The sequence below is a fragment of the Procambarus clarkii genome, chromosome 32, assembly GCF_040958095.1.
Source record: "Procambarus clarkii isolate CNS0578487 chromosome 32, FALCON_Pclarkii_2.0, whole genome shotgun sequence".
Classification (NCBI taxonomy): Eukaryota; Metazoa; Arthropoda; class Malacostraca; order Decapoda; family Cambaridae; genus Procambarus; species Procambarus clarkii.
This window is the reverse complement of record NC_091181.1, coordinates 29,695,194-29,716,004: the sequence shown is the minus strand read 5'-3', so window position 1 is coordinate 29,716,004 and position 20,811 is coordinate 29,695,194. Positions and strand designations below refer to the sequence as shown.

The 20,811-nt window shown below is 50.2% G+C and overlaps 1 protein-coding gene across 5 annotated transcripts in view; it reads left to right on the top strand.

Annotated features, from left to right (window-relative positions):
* Positions 1-20,811, top strand: part of LOC123759330 (muscle M-line assembly protein unc-89) — a 519,867-nt gene that overhangs the window by 463,254 nt on the left and 35,802 nt on the right. For 3 of the 5 annotated variants that reach the window (XM_069335077.1, XM_069335075.1, XM_069335076.1), the window contains one exon: positions 17,735-17,917. The exons of the other annotated variants lie outside the window; for them this stretch is intronic. In XM_069335077.1, coding sequence (XP_069191178.1) covers positions 17,735-17,917 — 183 coding nt within the window. The remainder of the gene's footprint in view (positions 1-17,734; positions 17,918-20,811) is intronic. 5 annotated transcript variants of the gene reach the window in all.

Genomic DNA, 20,811 nt, shown 5'->3' with positions numbered 1-20,811 from the left:
ATGATAGCAGGCGCGGGCTATCTCGCCTGCTATCATCCCCCCCCCTCATACTATGTTGGGGGTACTACATCTTTGTGAGAGTTGAAGATATTTCGTGACTCCTCAATACTGTTGTTATACGAATGTCTCACGTTACAGGTGTGTGACGTATATGGTGCGGGCGTCGCTAATGACGTTACATCCTGTTGATGTGTTTACGTCGCGCCCGCTTCGCCTGGGTGTGGTGTGGGGGGTGGGGGGGGTGGTATGGTGAGGGACGTGGTGTGGGGGGGGTGGTATGGTGAGGGGCGTGGTGTGGGGGGTGGAATGGTGAGGGGCGTGGTGGGAGGGAGTGTGGTGATGGGGGCGGGGGAGGGGGCAAGATTGAGAAGGCAAGGGACTATATATATGTGTTTGTCGCACCTAAATGTGTTTGTGTATGTGTTGAGCTTGTTGTAATGACTTGAGGCACACTTCCTGTGTGTTGAGTAGGTTCCCCTCTCTCCCACCTTCTCCTTCCCTCCCCCCCCCTCCCCCTCTCTCTCTCTCTCTCACCGCTCTCTCTCTCACCGCTCTCTCTCTCTCTCTCTCTCTCCGCTCTCTCTCTCTCTCTCTCCGCTCTCTCTCTCTCTCTCTCCGCTCTCTCTCTCTCTCTCTCCGCTCTCTCTCTCTCTCTCTCCGCTCTCTCTCTCTCTCTCTCTCTCTCTCTCTCTCTCTCTCTCTCTCTCTCTCTCTCTCTCTCTCTCTCTCTCTCTCTCTCTCTCTCTCTCTCTCCGCTCTCTCTCTCTCCGCTCTCTCTCTCTCTCTCTCCGCTCTCTCTCTCTCTCTCTCTCTCTCTCTCTCTCTCTCTCTCTCTCTCTCTCTCTCCGCTCTCTCTCTCCGCTCTCTCTCTCTCTCTCTCTCTCTCTCTCTCTCTCTCTCTCTCTCTCTCTCTCTCTCTCTCTCTCTCTCTCTCTCTCTCTCTCTCCCTCCGCTCTCTCTCTCTCCGCTCTCTCTCTCTCCGCTCTCTCTCTCTCCGCTCTCTCTCTCTCTCTCTCTCTCTCTCTCTCTCTCTCTCTCTCTCTCTCTCTCTCTCTCTCTCTCTCTCTCTCTCTCTCCGCTCTCTCTCTCCGCTCTCTCTCTCCGCTCGCTCTCTCTCTCTCCGCTCTCTCTCTCTCTCTCTCTCTCTCTCTCTCTCTCTCTCTCTCTCTCTCTCTCTCTCTCTCTCTCCGCTCTCTCTCTCTCTCTCTCCGCTCTCTCTCTCTCTCTCTCCGCTCTCTCTCTCTCTCTCTCTCTCTCTCTCCGCTCTCTCTCTCTCTCTCTCCGCTCTCTCTCTCTCTCCGCTCTCTCTCTCTCTCCGCTCTCTCTCTCTCTCTCTCTCTCTCTCTCCGCTCTCTCTCTCTCTCCGCTCTCTCTCTCTCTCTCCGCTCTCTCTCTCTCTCTCTCTCTCCGCTCTCTCTCTCTCTCTCTCTCTCTCTCTCTCTCTCTCTCTCTCTCTCTCTCTCTCTCTCTCTCTCTCTCCGCTCTCTCTCTCTCTCTCTCTCTCTCTCTCTCTCTCTCTCCGCTCTCTCTCTCTCTCTCTCTCTCTCTCTCTCTCTCTCTCTCTCTCTCTCTCTCTCCCCCTCTCTCTCTCTCCCTCTCCCTCTCTCCCCCCCCCTCTCCCTCCCTCCCTCCCCCCCCCCCCCTCCCCACCCCCGCGCCTCAGAATTTGGGCCTCGCATCTCGGGTTTATTTCAGTGCTTCCATTTTTCGTCATTTATTTATTTTCCTCACTGTGAGCATTACTTCCTCTGCTTGACTTATTCCCCCCTTAGAATCGGGGATGTCTTTATCATGTCCCCACCTACGCCTTCTCTCCTTGGGTGCTGTGAGATGACATTTTTTGTTTTGCGTCTCAGTACGCAGAGGGTAATTTAGGAGGGAGGAGAGCACCCGGGCACCGCTGGGTACCCCCTTCCAGATGTATGAATAGTTGGAGAGATGGATGGATGGATGGATAGACAGATCTCGGCAAAACCGGATGCACCCCCTAGTACTCACCTAGTTGTGCTTGCGGGGGTTGAGCTCTGGCTCTTTGGTCCCGCCTCTCAACTGTCAATCAACTGGTGTACAGGTTCCTGAGCCTACTGGGCTCTATCATATCTACACATGAAACTGTGTATGGAGTCAGCCTCCACCACATCACTGCCTAATGCATTCCACCTGTTAACTACTCTGACACTGAAAAAGCACATTCAAACGTCCCTGTGGCTCATTTGGGTACTCAGTTTCCACCTGTGTCCCCTTGTTCGAGTACCACAACTAAAATATATATATAATATGTATGCATAATATATATATTTATATATTAGTTTCTCAAAGATGTGTGAAATATTTGAGGATCTGGAGGGGCGTCAAGCAGTGGGACCAGACGTGGGTGGTGACCTAGTTTGGGAAGGACTCAGGCGCTTGTGAGGGGAAGGGGAGGGGGGGGGAGGCCTCAGACAGTGTCAAGTGGGCCTCTAGTTAAAGGGGACACCGCACCGTGGACCTTTGTCATCAGGCGATGTGTGAAAGTGAGTCAGCTGGTGTTTAGGTGTGTGTGTAAGTGTGTTTGTGTGAGGATGGGGCAAAGGGGCTTGAGTTAGAAGTGTGCGTCATCATTCAAGTGTGATGTGTACGTGTGTGTGTGTGTGTGTGTGTGTGTGTGTGTGTGTGTGTGTGTGTGTGTGTGTGTGTGTGTGTGTGTGTGTGTGTGAGTGATGGCCATCTGTTGTGATGGTGCATTAACGCTGTTGACCTGTTGACGTTATAGCGCCTCGAGTCCAGGGACCTGCAGAGGACATTGGACTCACTGTCTGGACTTTGTCCCTGGTGAGGTGCACGCTAGGGTGAAGGTCCCTGGCGAGGTGCACGCTAGGGTGAAGGTCCTTGGCGAGGTGCACGCTAGGGTGAAGGTCCCTGGCGATGTGCACGCTAGGGTGAAGGTCCCTGGCGAGGTGCACGCTAGGGTGAAGGTCCCTGGCGAGGTGCATGCTGCGGTGAAGGTCCCTGGCGAGGTGCATGCTAGGGTGAAGGTCTCTGGTGAGGTGCATGCTGCGGTGAAGGTCCCTGGCGAGGGCCTCCAACATGCTAGGGTGATGGTAGCAGCCATGATGGCGCACTCCCAAACGCTTGGGTGAGCAGGCAGAGGGACGCACGCCAGAACCTTACCACAAGTGGGTTTCTTCCCTTCATAAACAGCAACACGCAAACAGCTCACCACAATACACCACTATGTGTTGCATAGTGGTGGCCCTACCCAACACTCACCTCAGGTACACACTATACACCCTTATCCACCATACACCCAATATGATCATATACTCCTCAGTATACATTCACGACCAATGATCACATCCACTCCACAAAATCTACCACTTCATGGCCGTGTTACCTCTTGGGTGGCTTATTCTTCTTCAATCAATCAATCAGTATACAAAGGCACAAGTCGCAAGTACAAGGGACAAAGGCACAAGCCTGGACTCGGGCCGGGCTTGGGGAGTAGAAGAACTCCCAGAACCCCATCAACCAGGTATACACAACGCTGTCCATTGACCACCACAAGGCCAATCAACGACTACCTCACTAACGAGGACACGGTCGTCACGCGGGTCCATGGGCCTCTCACGCTCTGGTGCCATTGACGACGAGACACGAATGTTCCATAGAGGCGACAACCAATAGCACAGGAACCCTGAGACACCCACTGGAAACCTTCACCATCACGAATCTTGGACCCGCGACAGGAACCCCGAAGAGGAACCTCTTGGAAGAGGATCTTGGCTAGCGAAGGCACCTTTGACGTGTATGAACTTCGACCAACTTTACTTTGAACTTAGGAAAGTCGTACTTCTGTTTGCTGTATTTTTTAGCTGGCCTTCGGATGTTTGCAGCAGTCGCCGTCAGACTCTAGAGACGGGATTCCTCGGGAGTTGTGCTGCTGGAAGCCCGCATTCTTCGGCCCAAAGGGAATCGAGATCGGAGTGAGGGTTGTGCGGCCCCGAAGCGAGGTCAGTCTCACCCACCTGGACCACAGTTCGGGGAGAGTGTCAGCGGGTTGCGGCTGGTGACGTGGTTGGTCTTGTTCGAGGTGTTCTTATTGTCTTTGTTGTTATTGACGGTCTGGGTTTATGTAATAATTACGGGATTTGTGAGTGTCTGTGTTGCCACCGCCTCCTTCCTCTCCGGTCACTCCTCCCTCCGCCTGTTACTCCTTTCATATAATTGTATATGGTTTTAGTTATATTGTTGGCTGCTTTTTCACTTTTTTTTTCCTCTTAATATTTGGGTTGTTTTGTTCTCGTTTTGCCTTACATTTGAGTTGAGGGTCAGCAAGTATTACGTCACTACGGCCCTGGTGTGTCAAGTGTGTAAACATTATTCCCCCCCCCCCCTCTCTCTCAAAACCACTTGGGCTGGACGGTAGAGCGACTGTCTCGCTTCATGCCACCATTCTATCCCCCCCGTCCCATTCTAAATCCTCATCCTGACCCCTTCCCATTCTAAATCCTCATCCTGACCCCTTCCCAGTTCTATATAGTTGTAATGGCTTGGCGCTTTTCCCTGGTAATACCCTCCCTTCACTCTGGCTGCTGTAGTAGGAGTGGAGGAGGAGGGCGGGCCACACCCAGCACCCCGCCCCGTGTGTGTGTGTGTGTGTGTATTTTAGTGCGTGAGTGCATGACAGTTCCGTCAACACACTCTGCTGACATTCATGAGGGGGCGCGCATGCCCTGACACGCCCTCTAATACTGCCTCCTCTCACCCCGCCCCCTCCCTCTCACTTCCCTCCCTCCCTCACCTCCCTCCCTCCCTCCCCTCCCTCACCTCACCTCACCTCACCTCCCTCACCTCACCTCCCTCACTTCCCTCCCTCCCTTACTTCCCTCCCTCCCTCACCTCCCTCCCTCCCTCACCTCCCTCCCTCACCTCCTTCACTTCCCTCCCTCCCTCACCTCTCTCCCTCACTCCCTGTTCTTTCCACCAACACTCCCTTGGTTACATATAATCACAACCAGCTCTCTTAACACACTGTGCGCACGCATGCACATTGCACGAGATATGATCCTGATGTACAAAATACTTGAAGTAGACAGCTTCCAATAGAGCCAAGGGTTTCCGTATTAGTAAAAACTCGCACGAAGTTAAAGATAACTTGTCTAACTATGTGGAAGTTAGGAATAGAAATATTACTGAGTGAGAGAGGCGTAAGTACTCATACTGAGGTTAAGAGGTAAATCTCGTTCCCCATAGACACTGATAGGTCAGTACAAACACACAAACACCGGCAAACATCCCCCTACACACACACACGCACCCACCCCCTCCCTCCACCCCCCCCCCCCCCCCCACACACACACACATGTGGTGGAGGCCAAAATCGTCAGTAGTTTGAAAGCGTTATATGACAAAGAGTACTGGGAAGACGGGACACCACGAGCTCTAATCTTGTAACTACACTTAGGTAATTACACACACACACACACACACACACACACACACACACACACACACACACACACACACACACACACACACACACACACACACACACACACACACACACACACACCGTACATATGTATAACAACTGGTACGGGCCCACCCCCGTCTGAGCTCATGCTGGCAGCTTCAGTCGCCTTCCAGAGCCTTGACTGAAGTGTTGTGCTCTCTCTGCCTCCTCTTGGCTCCCCACTCTCACACTACGTGGCCCGTGGCCCTCCGGCCCCCCCCCTCACACTACTGTGGGCCCCCTGGGCCTCCCAAACACAGCTGCTTGACACGCGAACTGCCCGCCAAGGGCTGTTTGCAGGCCCGGCTGACCGCCAGTGTGAAGGTGTGTGTGAGTGTGTGTCAGTTTACACCAGGGTGTGTGTGGGGTCACTAGTGCCGGGGCTGCATTCAAGGGCCACAGCTTTTGGGACACTCAAGCGCTCTGTGACCGTTAAGGGCCACCTGGAGAGGATTTCAAGGTGAAATCTCTCACCTGCAAGTCGTTCTCGTCCTCTAGAGGTGAGAGGGGACGGTGAGGAGTGATATATGGACGCCGGTCGTCACCTCTCGTGCCACTCAGCTCCACACGTGCGTCTAGTGAGGACACGTGCGTCTAGTGAGTGAGGACACGTGCGGGCGTTGAGGGGGGCCACGTCACCCACCACGTGCCGTTATGGAACGCGCTAGGCTGGTCGACGCGATGGAGGAGGTCGCGTAAGTGCCCTATTTCATTTCTTCCTTTTATCCCCTATATCCCATTTTCTATCCTTCTCCCTTTACTTCCCTTCTTCCTCTATCTCTGTTCCGTCTTTCCTCTTCTTTCTTGCTACGACAGTTACTTGAGGGTGTGGTAAGGAAGGCTGTTATTGATGTGTAACACCATAAAGGTGTTTTGTAGTTTATTTAACATACAACGAGGGTCAGTCATACAGGATATTGGTAGGCGCCAGGTTGTCTGGTCTTAGCAAGTAAAAAGTCACACCTCTATAAAGTGTTAATTGCAACAGGTCAGGTCGCGGGAATTGACCTTGCCTTCTGCTAAGCCGATAAATGGCAGACGGCCATGAAAGAAATGGCATTTCTTTCCTTTTCTTTTTTTTCCGATCCGTTACAATTACATCAGGGTGACATGGACCATCCATCTGGTCGGTCTCGGCCACACCTGGACCACACCTAACTTGACAAACTTAACACTAACACAGCATCCTGTTACCGCCGAGATACAGGGGATACAGAGGCGCTCCAATCAGAACACTCGGGTGATCACAATGGCATGATCAGTAAATCAACAATAGCACTGTCAAAGTTAAGTCATTCACAATACAGGTAACAATCATGCACAATAATCAACACACACTAATGACCTGTCAATTGTTTGGGTGGGGGGGGGGGAGTCATCAAAAACATCAGAATGGAACGGCTTAACAGTGTTGTGGTCCAAGATCCCAATAGCTTAGTGGACTCGCTCTGAGAACACACTCGACCTGGTCTCTTGACAGTTCATCACTTGCATTCATATCAATGGAGTCGTGATTCTGGGCGTTTACGATGTGTGACAGCGAGGGAAGTTGGAGGCGTTATTTAATCTATTGGCTGATAGACAAACACCACTTGCGGGATTTACAATGTTCCTCACGAAAATGCATTGTTTCGTGGTGCTGTGACCACTACTGGAGAGCTGCCTCCCTTGTTTCTGCACTGGCAGGTCTGAGATAGGCTGTCCTGTCAGCGTCTGAGATGATGATGTTTTTAGATTTAGCTACTCAAAACGAAATGTCCATGTAGCACGGGCTATGGTGAGCCCGTAAGTCTGAGATGAATATAGGCTGCTTATAGGCTGGTCCGAGGTGACGTGCGCCGCGACATGGTGACTGACTGTCTGTCACCGATCCTCTGGTCGACAGTTTGGGTGTCGACCTCACCTGCTAATCACTCGCCATAGCCCGATGCTGAAACTTCCAGGGATGTTGCTTCCAAGATGGCCGACCTCTATGGTGAAAATGCTCGACTCGTCCTATGGGTACAAGTGACAGGATGAACAACCCAGCGGGTTTTCTTCCTATTGGGGAGTGTTGTACATGCTGCTATGGCGGTATGTCCACTCACAGGATGGGTGGCGCTGCCCAATAAACTCGCCTCTCAGGGCAAAATTTAAATTTATATACATGCGCGGGACAGGGCAGCCGTCATGGCATAACTCTGCTGCTAGCGATGCTACTAGAGTTGAGTGCAACCGTAAGGAATATAGTGCCTGCACTCTGGCACTCCTGGGCCGATTTATCAATTAAATGCATTGCAATGTTCCGCTCACCTGACGCCAGTCATCTGTCTTAAACCCTGAGAGACCATTCTCTTGCTCTCTCGCGCGCACGCACACGCACGCACACGCACGCGCGCACGCACGCGCACGCACGCACACGCACGCGCGCACGCACACGCACGCACACGCGCGCACGCACGCACACACGCGCGCACGCTCTCGCTCACTTTTTTAATGTCATATTTTCTCTGATTATTTACACTACTATCTTTCATATACTCGAATTACTGTGTATGTTGTGAAGTAAAGTATTAATCTTTTTCGTCAAATATAATTTTCCTATTGGACTGTGCATATTACAAGCTCACGAAGCTGGCATTTATGTCTTGAGTGCTTACACGCGCGTCAGCACACGCCCACGCACGCAAACACGCCCACGCAAGCACACGCACGCACTGGGCGTCTGCCAAGATATATAGCCTGGCTGCCCAATTTATGGGTGTCAAACTCAAATTACAGCCTATCGCTTGTGGCCCTCAAGGCCTCTGTGCCACACTGGGACCCCTCAAGGTCTCTGTGCCACACTGGGACCCCTCAAGGTCTCTGTGCCACACTGGGACCCCTCAAGGTCTCTGTGCCACACTGGGACCCCTCAAGGTCTCTGTGCCACACTGGGACCCCTCAAGGTCTCTTGTGCCACACTGGGACCCCTCAAGATCTCTGTGCCACACTGGGACCCCTCAAGGTCTCTGTGCCACACTGGGACCCCTCAAGGTTTCTGTGCCACACTGGGACCCCTCAAGGTCTCTGTGCCACACTGCTACCCCTCAAGGTCTCTGTGCCACACTGGGACCCTTCAAGGTCTCTGTGCCACACTGGGACCCCTCAAGGTGTCCGTGCCACACTGGGACCCCTCAAGGTGTCCGTGCCACACTGGGACCCCTCAAGGTGTCCGTGCCACACTGGGACCCCCTCAAGGTCTCTGTGCCACACTGGGACCCCTCAAGGTCTCTGTGCCACACTGGGACCCCTCAAGGTCTCTGTGCCACACTGGGACCCCTCAAGGTCTCTGTGCCACACTGGGACCCCTCAAGGTCTCTGTGCCACACTGGGTCCCCTCAAGGTCTCTGTGCCACACTGGGTCCCCTCAAGGTCTCTGTGCCACACTGGGACCCCTCAAGGTCTCTGTGCCACACTGGGACCCCCTCAAGGTCTCCGTGCCACACTGGGACCCCCTCAAGGTCTCCGTGCCACACTGGGACCCCTCAAGGTCTCCGTGCCACACTGGGACCCCTCAAGGTCTCCGTGCCACACTGGGACCCCCTCAAGGTCTCCGTGCCACACTGGGACCCCCTCAAGGTCTCCGTGCCACACTGGGACCCCCTCAAGGTCTCCGTGCCACACTGGGACCCCCTCAAGGTCTCCGTGCCACACTGGGACCCCCTCAAGGTCTCCGTGCCACACTGGGACCCCCTCAAGGTCTCCGTGCCACACTGGGACCCCCTCAAGGTCTCCGTGCCACACTGGGACCCCCTCAAGGTCTCCGTGCCACACTGGGACCCCCTCAAGGTCTCCGTGCCACACTGGGACCCCCTCAAGGTCTCCGTGCCACACTGGGACCCCCTCAAGGTCTCCGTGCCACACTGGGACCCCCTCAAGGTCTCCGTGCCACACTGGGACCCCCTCAAGGTCTCCGTGCCACACTGGGACCCCCTCAAGGTCTCCGTGCCACACTGGGACCCCCTCAAGGTCTCCGTGCCACACTGGGACCCCCTCAAGGTCTCCGTGCCACACTGGGACCCCCTCAAGGTCTCTGTGCCACACTGGGACCCCTCGAGGTCTCTGTGCCACACTCCATCTCTCCACCCATCCTCTTAAGGTACCGCAGAAGCCAATCTTGAGTGTTTTTCTGTGTATATGCTGGCTGTTCCACCTCCACTGTGGCCTCTCCCTCTCCTCCGTCACTTGTCCCTCACCTTCATCATATTCTTGTCACCTTCTCTCCCGGGAAGGCAGGCAGTAAGACGGTCTAGCAGACACAGTTAGGCAAGCTAACAGGCAGTAAAGCAAGCATTAAAGTGATAGTTTAGCGCACTAGTAAGATAATATATGAATGAGGAGACAGACATAAACTCTATCCACAATTTTAAAAAGGAGTTCTGATAGAAGACATTTGCGTTCACGAAAGAGTAGTAGACGCAGTTTTATTTTGAAGAATTGTAGGGGTTCTAACCTAGGGTAATAACATTACACTTCCCAGATATCAGCTGGACAGTGTTGCAATTGAGAAGTGTGAATTGTGTGAATCACACACTTGGTTGTGTGAATCACACACTTGGTTGTGTGAATCACACACTTGGTTGTGTGAATCACACACTTGGTTGTGTGAATCACACACTTGGTTGTGTGAATCACACACTTGGTTGTGTGAATCACACACTTGGTTGTGTGAATCACACACTTGGTTGTGTGAATCACACACTTGGTTGTGTGAATCACACACTTGGTTGTGTGAATCACACACTTGGTTGTGTGAATCACACACTTGGTTGTGTGAATCACACACTTGGTTGTGTGAATCACACACTTGGTTGTGTGAATCACACACTTGGTTGTGTGAACAACCGCGGTTGTTCAACGTCCTACCAGCGAGCATCAGAAATATTGCCGGAACAACCGTGGACATCTTCAAGAGAAAACTAGATAGTTTTCTTCAAGGAGTGCTGGACCAACCGAGCTGTGGTGGGTATGTGGGCCTGCGGGCCGCTCCAAGCAACAGCCTGGTGGACCAAACTCTCACAAGTCAAGCCTGGGGCCGGGCTTGGGGAGTAGAAGAACTCCCAGAATCCCATCAAGCAGGAACACCAGCATCCTGGTTGATACCTGGTTGATACCGATACCAGGTTGATACCTGGAGTAATCATTAGTAGGGATCTTGAGCCAAAACATCAATGCAGATAAGATACTGAGATTTATGACACTGATATTTGCTTATGAATACGTTTGGGTTGATATAAATAAGAGCTGCCTCGTATGGGCCAATTTCCCTTATTTTCAAGTTTTATTTGCCGACTAGTGGCTGGAAAGTCGGGTCCCAGGAGCTGCCACTCGCGAGTATAAGTTGATACAAAGCGGTATAAGGTTGAGATATATATATGCCACAAGACTGGTTACAGAACTGAGTAGTCTGGGATATTAGAAACACTAAAATAATGAGACGAGAGACAGAGCACATGATAGCGACCTGAAAGATCCTCGGAGGCACTCACACAGACACACGCACTTAAAGACACACTTCACATTTTAAGTATCCAGTCCCTTCAGTTCTACATCGTTTCCGGATCGCATATCTTATTAACGTTTGAATAATTATAAGTAAATCAATTTTGATTTTTTTTTTCCTTTTTCCATTTTCACTTTGGGCTGTGTGAGCAGCAATCATGGCGGCTGTGGGCGGGGCTGTGGGCCGAGTTGTGGGCGGCTGTGGGCGGGGCTGGGCAGATGTAGGTGGGCGGGGACCTGACGGGTGGGGGGGGGGGGTTGTTCCTGGTCGTCTGATGTTTAACGAGGTCGTTAAGTGTGACGGGAATGACGTGGGACACTGTCACGCTGTGGTGACTGTCCTGTCACGCTGTGGTGACTGTCCTGTCACGCTGTGGTGACTGTCCTGTCACGCTGTGGTGACTGTCCTGTCACGCTGTGGTGACTGTCCTGTCACGCTGTGGTGACTGTCCTGTCACGCTGTGGTGACTGTCCTGTCACGCTGTGGTGACTGTCCTGTCACGCTGTGGTGACTGTCCTGTCACGCTGTGGTGACTGTCCTGTCACGCTGTGGTGACTGTCCTGTCACGCTGTGGTGACTGTCCTGTCACGCTGTGGTGACTGTCCTGTCACGCTGTGGTGACTGTCCTGTCACGCTGTGGTGACTGTCCTGTCACGCTGTGGTGACTGTCCTGTCACGCTGTGGTGACTGTCCTGTCACGCTGTGGTGACTGTCCTGTCACGCTGTGGTGACTGTGATAGTCACGGGCGCGCCACGACGGTCAAGGACACGCGGTGGTCAATACCAGTCTGGCAGACGCCAGCTGAACAATTTATGACCCGTGTGTCACGTGACATGGGTGTGCTCACCTAATCACGTCTGAGGTAGTTGAACCTCAGCTCCCGAGCCCCCGCCTATTCACTTACCACAAGCAATTGGTTCATCTATCTAAAAATAAAGGTTTTCTATGGACTGTGGTGTATTTGGGAACTAAGTTTCCTCCTGTGTCCTTCAAGCAGTGGCCTAGTAACTCGTGCCTCTCAGCTCTGGTACTGGTCTTTTGGGGAATACTTGTGAAGTGGGCACGCCACCCTTGGAGGGGGGCCCCTGCCACACCCATCCACCACAACTGAAGGGTCGCCCACAATCATGCGGCTTCGATCCCTTCCCTAACAGCCGTGTCACGTCCCCCCCCCCACACACACACACATTCATACATACATACATACGTACTCTTGGAGTATGTGTACTAAACCTGTCGGTTATCTGGCCTCTTAACATGCCCGCGTCCTGTACCACTGACATTATAACTGGTCTGAAATGCAGATCTTACCTAAGATCTCTTAGGCCTAGTAGAGTGTATATTTAATAATAATGAAATCATTATTATTGATGTATTTTCACACAATATTAGTGTGTGAAACCTCTGATTGGGCTTCACTTGGACGCCTCAGGACCCCGTAGATCAGTTGATCTTCAGGTTGCGTTGCTTTTGACCATGTCGTGGTGTAGTGGTGTAGGGCGTGTGCCACACGCCCTCCCACACGCCCTCCCACACGCCGCCAGTGCCGTGGAGAAGAATGACTCCGGTGCTTCACGCCTGGGCACACGAAACCAAATTAGTAGAGATGGAAATAGAAGCAACAGGGATCGTCCCGGAGCTGAGGGGACCGAGTTATGAAGACGGATCTGGACCTCGCTACACTGGAGGAAAGGAGGAGCAGTGAAGACATCTTTACGACATCCAAGATACTACGGGGGAATTGAGCAGAGAGAGAGAGGCAGTATTCAAAGCGAAGAACATCAGAGCGACGAGATATAGATGGAATTTGGAGACACAAGTGAATCAGTTGCCAGAAAGATCTTAAACATTAAGTTAACGAAGCGGGGCTTAGTAGCTAACGTTCGACCCTGAAAGAGCTCACAGGGGAAGGGGACAGGAGGACACATACGCACGCAAACTCACTCACGCACACCGGTTGATTGAGAGGCGGGGCGAAAGAGCTGGAGCTTAAACCCTTGCAAGACCTATTAGGTGAATTCAATTACAGTGAAGGCAGCAGTGTGTTTGGGTATGTAGGCTGTTGCACGCCGTGTGTGTGTGTGTGTGTGTGTGTGTGTGTGTGTGTGTGTGTGTGTGTGTGTGTGTGTGTGTGTGTGTGTGTGCGTGCGCGTGTGTGCGCGCAGCAGTTGGTAATGTGGGTCCTGCAGTGGTTGCTGCAACACTCCACACTACCCCCCCCTCCCCCCGCTACACCCACTGCACACCTACACTACACACTCTTACACGCTTTACAGCTGTAGTAGTTCTGTACCCCGTCTACACCACTACACACTTTATACTATTACATCCTATACACCCACTACAACCCACACACCCACCACAACCTCTACACCCACACACCCACCACACCTTATACACCCACTACACACACAACACAACGACTCACGGCTGGCGGTAATAAAGCCACGAGGATCAATACCACAAATAATTGAAGATCCTCTGTGCCTACAGGGCGAACTTCAGCTTCTGGGCCCCGCCTTTCCCCTACAGGTAGACTATAGCAAGGCCAACGGCCCCTCTTCCTCCTCATATCTACTTTTAAAACTATGTACAGGGTTAGTCTCATCTACGCTCGTTCTACTTCCTCTCTGTGCTCTTCGTCAGTGACTCTTAACTAACTTTGATGTCGTAATCATGTCTTCTTATATGTTATAGCGGGGTGAGGTCTAATTCTCTCGGATTTCTCTCGTAGTTCGAGTCTCTTAGTTCAGGGACCAGTCCTGTGTCCAACATCTGGACCTTCTCTGGCTTTACCTTTTGCTTTTCTGGTAGCCCACACAAGGGATGCATATTCTAGTGCTGGTCTAACATAGGTGGTGTTACAAACACACACACACTCACTCTTTTTCCTTCCAAACCTTTATACTGTGTTAAAGTATTATGTCTGTATTAAAACAGCTTAATTTGTTGGTTTAATACAGTGTGTCCCTAGGATACCGTGTGTGTGTACACACCCTGTGTGTGTGTACACCCTGTGTGTGTGTACACCCTGTGTGTGTGTACACCCTGTGTGTGTACACCCAAGCCGTCCCCAGAGAGAAAATAAACAACAACAACACAGTGACAGATACAACAGCAATAAGATATTAAACTAACAGACAGTTTCTTATATACAATGTTGTTGACTTCTACTAATGTGTTGTGACACCCAGAACACCTTGAACGGTTGCTCGACACTCACCCGCCGTTCAACACCTCGCTGAATTCGCTGTTTCACTCGTTAATCGGCCCGTTAAGCGTTTCGTTAATCGTTCAGTTTCGCTATACTTGTTGTTATAGATTCAGCCACCTGGAACATAAAAGTTCCAGGTAGCACGGGCTATGGTGAGCCCGTATACACTTGTATATATATAAATCGTCCTATAGTATTTGTCATTAAATCTTGGACAGAAACTAGGTAATCACTAAATCATTAAACTATCTACACATAAATATGTAACACATTTATAATACCAACATTTACTTACATATTGTACTAATTTACAGGCAATTAGAGTTTGAACTGATCTAAGGGAACATTTAGGCACTGTTGCTATCTGGAGCTGTTATGTTTCACCAGTACAGAACACCACTAACACTACTTTCAGGGTCACAAACACTAGACTCTCGTATCAGTGATCACAAACACTGCTGTACACAATGACTGATCACAAACCCTTCATGAGGAATGGTCACAAACACTTCATATCAAACTATTACAGACGCTCAAGGGCTAGATCATGAAGTTAGATCTGGACAAGGTACTGAAGCGTGGCGGGGCTGGACCGTAGACTTCCATACAAGTGCTGCAGACCCTGGTATTCCATTCTCCTTTCTCAGGTGAACACAAGTGTCTCCGGACACTTGTTAGCAGGCTGAGGCCAGTTCGTATACCATGTTAAACATTATGATAAAACCGATCTGAACATGATCTGAACCGAATTGAACATGATCTGTCAATTGGTTTGACTTGCAGGTACCTATTTACTGCTGGATGAACAGAGGCGTAAGGTGGAAAAAATAAATTCTGTCAGTGTTTCCACTCTGGCCGGTGTTCGATATAGGGAGTAACGGATGGGAATTTACGTATATCTCTCTGTCTCTCTCCCTCTCTCTGTCTCTCTCCCTCTCTCTGTCTCTCTCCCTCTCTCTGTCTCTCTCCCTCTCTCTGTCTCTCTCCCTCTCTCTGTCTCTCTCCCTCTCTCTGTCTCTCTCCCTCTCTCTGTCCCTCTCCCTCTCTCTGTCCCTCTCCCTCTCTCTGTCCCTCTCCCTCTCTCTGTCCCTCTCCCTCTCTCTGTCCCTCTCCCTCGCTCTGTCCCTCTCCCTCTCTCTGTCCCTCTCCCTCTCTCTGTCCCTCTCCCTCTCTCTGTCTCTCTCCCTCTCTCTGTCTCTCTCCCTCTCTCTGTCTCTCTCCCTCTCTCTGTCTCTCTCCCTCTCTCTGTCTCTCTCCCTCTCTCTGTCTCTCTCCCTCTCTCTGTCTCTCTCCCTCTCTCTGTCTCTCTCCCTCTCTCTGTCTCTCTCCCTCTCTCTGTCTCTCTCCCTCTCTCTGTCTCTCTCCCTCTCTCTGTCTCTCTCCCTCTCTCTGTCTCTCTCCCTCTCTCTGTCTCTCTCCCTCTCTCTGTCTCTCTCCCTCTCTCTGTCTCTCTCCCTCTCTCTGTCTCTCTCCCTCTCTCTGTCTCTCTCCCTCTCTCTGTCTCTCTCCCTTTCTCTGTCTCTCTCCCTCTCTCTGTCTCTCTGTCTCTCCCTCTCTCTGTCTCTCTCCCTCTCTCTGTCTCTCTCCCTCTCTCTGTCTCTCTCCCTCTCTCTGTCTCTCTCCCTCTCTCTGTCTCTCTCCCTCTCTCTGTCTCTCTCCCTCTCTCTGTCTCTCTCCCTCTCTCTGTCTCTCTCCCTCTCTCTGTCTCTCTCCCTCTCTCTGTCTGTCCCCCTCTCTCTGTCTGTCCCCCTCTCTCTGTCTGTCCCCCTCTCTCTGTCTGTCCCCCCCTCTCTGTCTGTCCCCCCCTCTCTGTCTGTCCCCCCCTCTCTGTCTGTCCCCCCCTCTCTGTCTGTCCCCCCCTCTCTGTCTGTCCCTCCCTCTCTGTCTGTCCCCCCCTCTCTGTCTGTCCCTCCCTCTCTGTCTGTCCCTCCCTCTCTGTCTGTCCCCCCCTCTCTGTCTGTCCCCCCCCTCTCTGTCTGTCCCCCCCTCTCTGTCTGTCCCCCCCTCTCTGTCTGTCCCCCCTCTCTGTCTGTCCCTCCCTCTCTGTCTGTCCCCCCCTCTCTGTCTGTCCCCCCCTCTCTCTCCCCTCTCTCCCCTCTCTCTGTCTCTCTCGAGTGCGTGAGTGTCAGAGGTCAGCTTCCCCAGCAACAGAGGATGGGACAAGCATAGCAACTAGCCAAGCACTAACTATCCTAACTTCTAAACTAAGCCATGGGTCACAAGACAGCCCACCGTGACGACCAGCAAGTCTCCTCTCAGCACTCTTGCCCTTCACAGCTTGTCAGTCTCTCCTTCCCGTCTGTCCCCCCTTCCCATCTGTCCCCCCGTCACCCCTCTCGTGGTCACGGCAGCCCACCTCCGCCCACCTATCATAGGCTCCCACTTGAGAGTCGCAGGGTTAGCTTCTGTGTCTTAGGGGTCGCTTCTCTTCCACAGGGGTAGCATCTGAACCCAGGGGGGTTTCTTCTGTTCTTCCAGGGGCGGGTTGTGTCCCCCAGGGATCCAAGGGGGCCTCTGCAAAGCAAGGGTGGCCTCGTGTCCAGAATGTCTTTTGCCTCTCCTCCTATCACCTTTTTATATGACTTCTAGAACTCGTTTTTTTTTAAACAAATGAAATTGGAATGGAAATCAGTCATTTCACGTTATTGCTCCTTGTTTGTGTACTTCCGTTAATTAAATTATTCATTATGAGAATTATTTTTATGATTATTATTATTATTATTATTATTATTATTATTATTATTATTATTATTATTATTATTATTATTATTATTATTAACGGAGCAGTTGCCCTGTGCTGGGACGCCCTCATCCCTGTCCTAGTCACGTCAAGTGTCTTCCGTAAGGGTCTGGGTCTTGGTGAGTGTCCGACCCCACACGACCCCTTACCCCCCCCCCCCTGTTGTGTGTCGTCTCTCCCCCCCCTGTTGTGTGTCTTCTCTCCCCCCCCCTGTTGTGTGTCTTCTCTCCCCCCCCCCTGTTGTGTGTCTTCTCTCCCCCCCCCTGTTGTGTGTCTTCTCTCCCCCCCCCCTGTTGTGTGTCGTTCCCTCCCCCCCCCCTGTTGTGTGTCGTTCCCTCCCCCCTGTTGTGTGTCGTTCCCTCCTCCCTGTTGTGTGTCGTTCCCTCCTCCCTGTTGTGTGTCGTTCCCTCCCCCCTGTTGTGTGTCGTTCCCTCCCCCCTGTTGTGTGTCGTCTCCCCCTGTTGTCTCGTCCCCTCCCCCCTGTTGTGTGTCGTCACCCCCCTGTTGTGTGTCGTCACCGCCCTGTTGTGTGTGTGGCACCAGTGCCCAACCTGAATCCTTATCCTTTCCTATGTAGTCGGAATGGCTTAGTGTTTTCGCTGTGATTCTTCCCTCCCCTGACACGATGATGGCCGGTGTTGTCACAGGGGGGGGGGTGTATGGGGGTAGGTGTTGCCATAGAGGGGGCTGACTGTATGGGTAAGGGGCTGCCAGAGGTGTGGTCACTTGTACCAACACTAAGAGGGCGATCGTTTCCACGGCAGGACGGAGACAGGGAGCCTGCAGAAACCCGCCTCCAAGGTCCGCGTCACCTTCTATGAGAGCTCCAAGCCCCTGGTGGTGACGTCACCTGAGCCCTCCGAGTTCGACCAGTACTTCCCCCAGGACCTCATAATGGCCTCGCCCGTCACCGACGGCATCACCCCCGCCTTCGACAGACAATTAAGGTTAGTTTTTCCATAGAGTTTCCTTCTGGTTTTGGTTTTGTGATGGTATAATTTAATTTGATCTCGGCGATTGTCGGAGCGCCGGAGTTGTGGAGGACGTGATAGAGGCTAAGTATTAGATTGTTTAGGCCTGTGATGAGGCCTAGGATGAGGGGAGCACAGCATGCACGGAGCGCACTCAAGGGTGAGCAACAGTCATAAGTGGAGGACCTCGGAGCTTTGGCCAAGGTCAGGAGCCATCAAGTATTTACGTGTCCATTTGCGAAACCTGTACATCTTTCCTCAATCATGAAGACTTAGTTTACATATATTCAACAGTGTATGAGCACTCAGTAACTGTACGAACTCGTCCATAACAATAATGGCCAAGATGTCCAACTCATCAACAAAACACAACCAAAACCGTCATCATAGAGGACAAAAATGTACAGAATTTCGAAAATGAACACGAAATAGATTGATGAATATTATCCCCTGCGCCCTTATCACTCATGGTACACTCATCAACCATATATAAGTATTACGCACCGAGATAAGCAAAACGTGCAATATATATATATATATATATATATATATATATATATATATATATATATATATATATATATATATATATATATATATATATATATATAATGTCGTACCTAGTAGCCAGAACTCACTTCTCAGCCTATTATGCAAGGCCCGATTTGCCTAATAAGCCAAGTTTTCATGAATTAATTGTTTTTCGACTACCTAACCTAACCTACCTTTTTGGGCTACCTAACCAAACCTAACCTATAAAGATAGGTTAGGTTAGGTAGGGTTGGTTAGGTTCGGTCATATATCTACGTTAATTTTAACTCCAATAAAAAAATTGACCTCATACATAATGAAATGGGTAGCTTTATCATTTCATAAGAAAAAAATTTGAAAAAATATATTAATTCAGGAAAACTTGGCTTATTAGGCAAATCGGGCCTTGCATAGTAGGCCAAAAAGTGAGTTCTGGCTACTAGGTACGATATATATATATATATATATATATATATATATATATATATATATATATATATATATATATATTATTTAAGTGAAGATATATGCGCGAGTGAATCCCTGGGGCAGGACAGTGGGCTGGAACCAGGGTCTGGGGTGACGCAGGTTCGATCCCGTCGCCCTGCTGCAAAGACTCTCTGGAGGGTGTGTTTGTAAACTCTGGAGAAGGAAGGGTCCGCATGTTACCTCAGCACGGGAGGGAACTATCAGGGGGAAAGCGACAAGTCATTACGACTATATAGCACTGGGAAGGGGTCAGGATAAGGATTTGGGATGGGACGGAGGGAAGGAATGGTGGCCAACCATTTGGACGGTCGGGGAGTGAACACAGACGGGAATGAAACGAGACCGTCGCTCTACCGTCCAGCCCAAGTGGTTGGGCACTTGAACCGGACTAATACCTCAGCACGGGAGGTATTAGTCAATAGATTGTTCTATTGTCCAATAGGTCCTGTATATACTGACCAATTCTATATAGGTCCTGGAGTTACGATTTAATTCAATTCACACCTGAATAATGTCATAAAGCATTACTATGCGTTGGTTTGTATTAAGGTAAGGTAGGAGCCGATTATAACAGTAGTCATACTACAACTTCCCCTCTTGCTGTAATGTCACGGCAAGTGGCTCTTGCTGTAGTATGAGGTCAAGTTACATGTTCCTAATACCAATTAGTTCGTGTTGCCTCGAGAATAGCGAAGATGACCCTGTAATTTTAATTTTCTGTGATGTTGCAATGTGTTCGTTTTCTGTCGGTGATGGTTTTTAAGGGCGGACAAATATAATATCGGATGTAGTATGAGTTCTGGACAGAAAAAGATACTTACACACAATGTGTGTTTGTGAATGTGAGTGTTGTTGTTGTTGATATAGGGCAAGTGTTAAGTGTGTTTAATTACGTATCTGTAATTACCAGAGTGTAGCTACAGGATAATAATAATTAAGTGATGCTTTTCGTGCATAAGCTAAATTAATTCTAATAGATAAAAATTGGCATTGGTTTAATTTAGTAAAATCTATTAAACGAAAAGTAATATAACACATGTTCAATAAAATTTAACAAATGTTATACCATATATAGGTGATAATGATGAAAGGCATTGACTACCATATATGTAGAATGTGTAGTTTTAGCAAGCGTACAGGTAAATAGAAGAGTATTTTTTTTTATTTTTTTTTTGTTTTTTTGAGATATATACAAGAGTTGTTACATTCTTGTACAGCCGTAGCGTTGTTATTATAGTACGCGTAGCGTTTCGGGCAAGTCCTTAATCCTATGGTCCCTGGAATACGATCCCCTGCCGCGAAGAATCGTTTTTTCATCCAAGTACACATTTTACTGTTGCGTTAAACAGAGGCTACAGTTAAGGAATTGCGCCCAGTAAATCCTCCCAGTAAATTTAGAATAACAATAACATCAAGAACACAAAACTGGTATATGTGGGGCAAAATTATATTGATCGAGTAATGATAATCGATCAAAATTGGCTTCAACTCCCCTCTCATTTGATTTAAAGCGTCTAATACTGTGCGTGTGCTTTCAGTGTCTTGTATATAGTAAATAAAGGTATATATATATGGAATGCTCCATTCATTGCTCTCGTATGCGGAGTAGGAAGACCACGGACCCGCGTGCAGGGGAAACTTGTATAGAAATAGGTTTCCGTTTCGGGAAACGAGGATAACCTGGTGAGGTATTTTGGTCACGCAAAATAATTTAATGCCTGTCTGAGTAGCTCTGAGATGGGACCGCGAGTGTTACCACAACCCAGATATATATGTTATAAACGATTGTGAACGTTTATATACATATATATATAATTAGCATGGTGTGTGTATATATATATATATATATA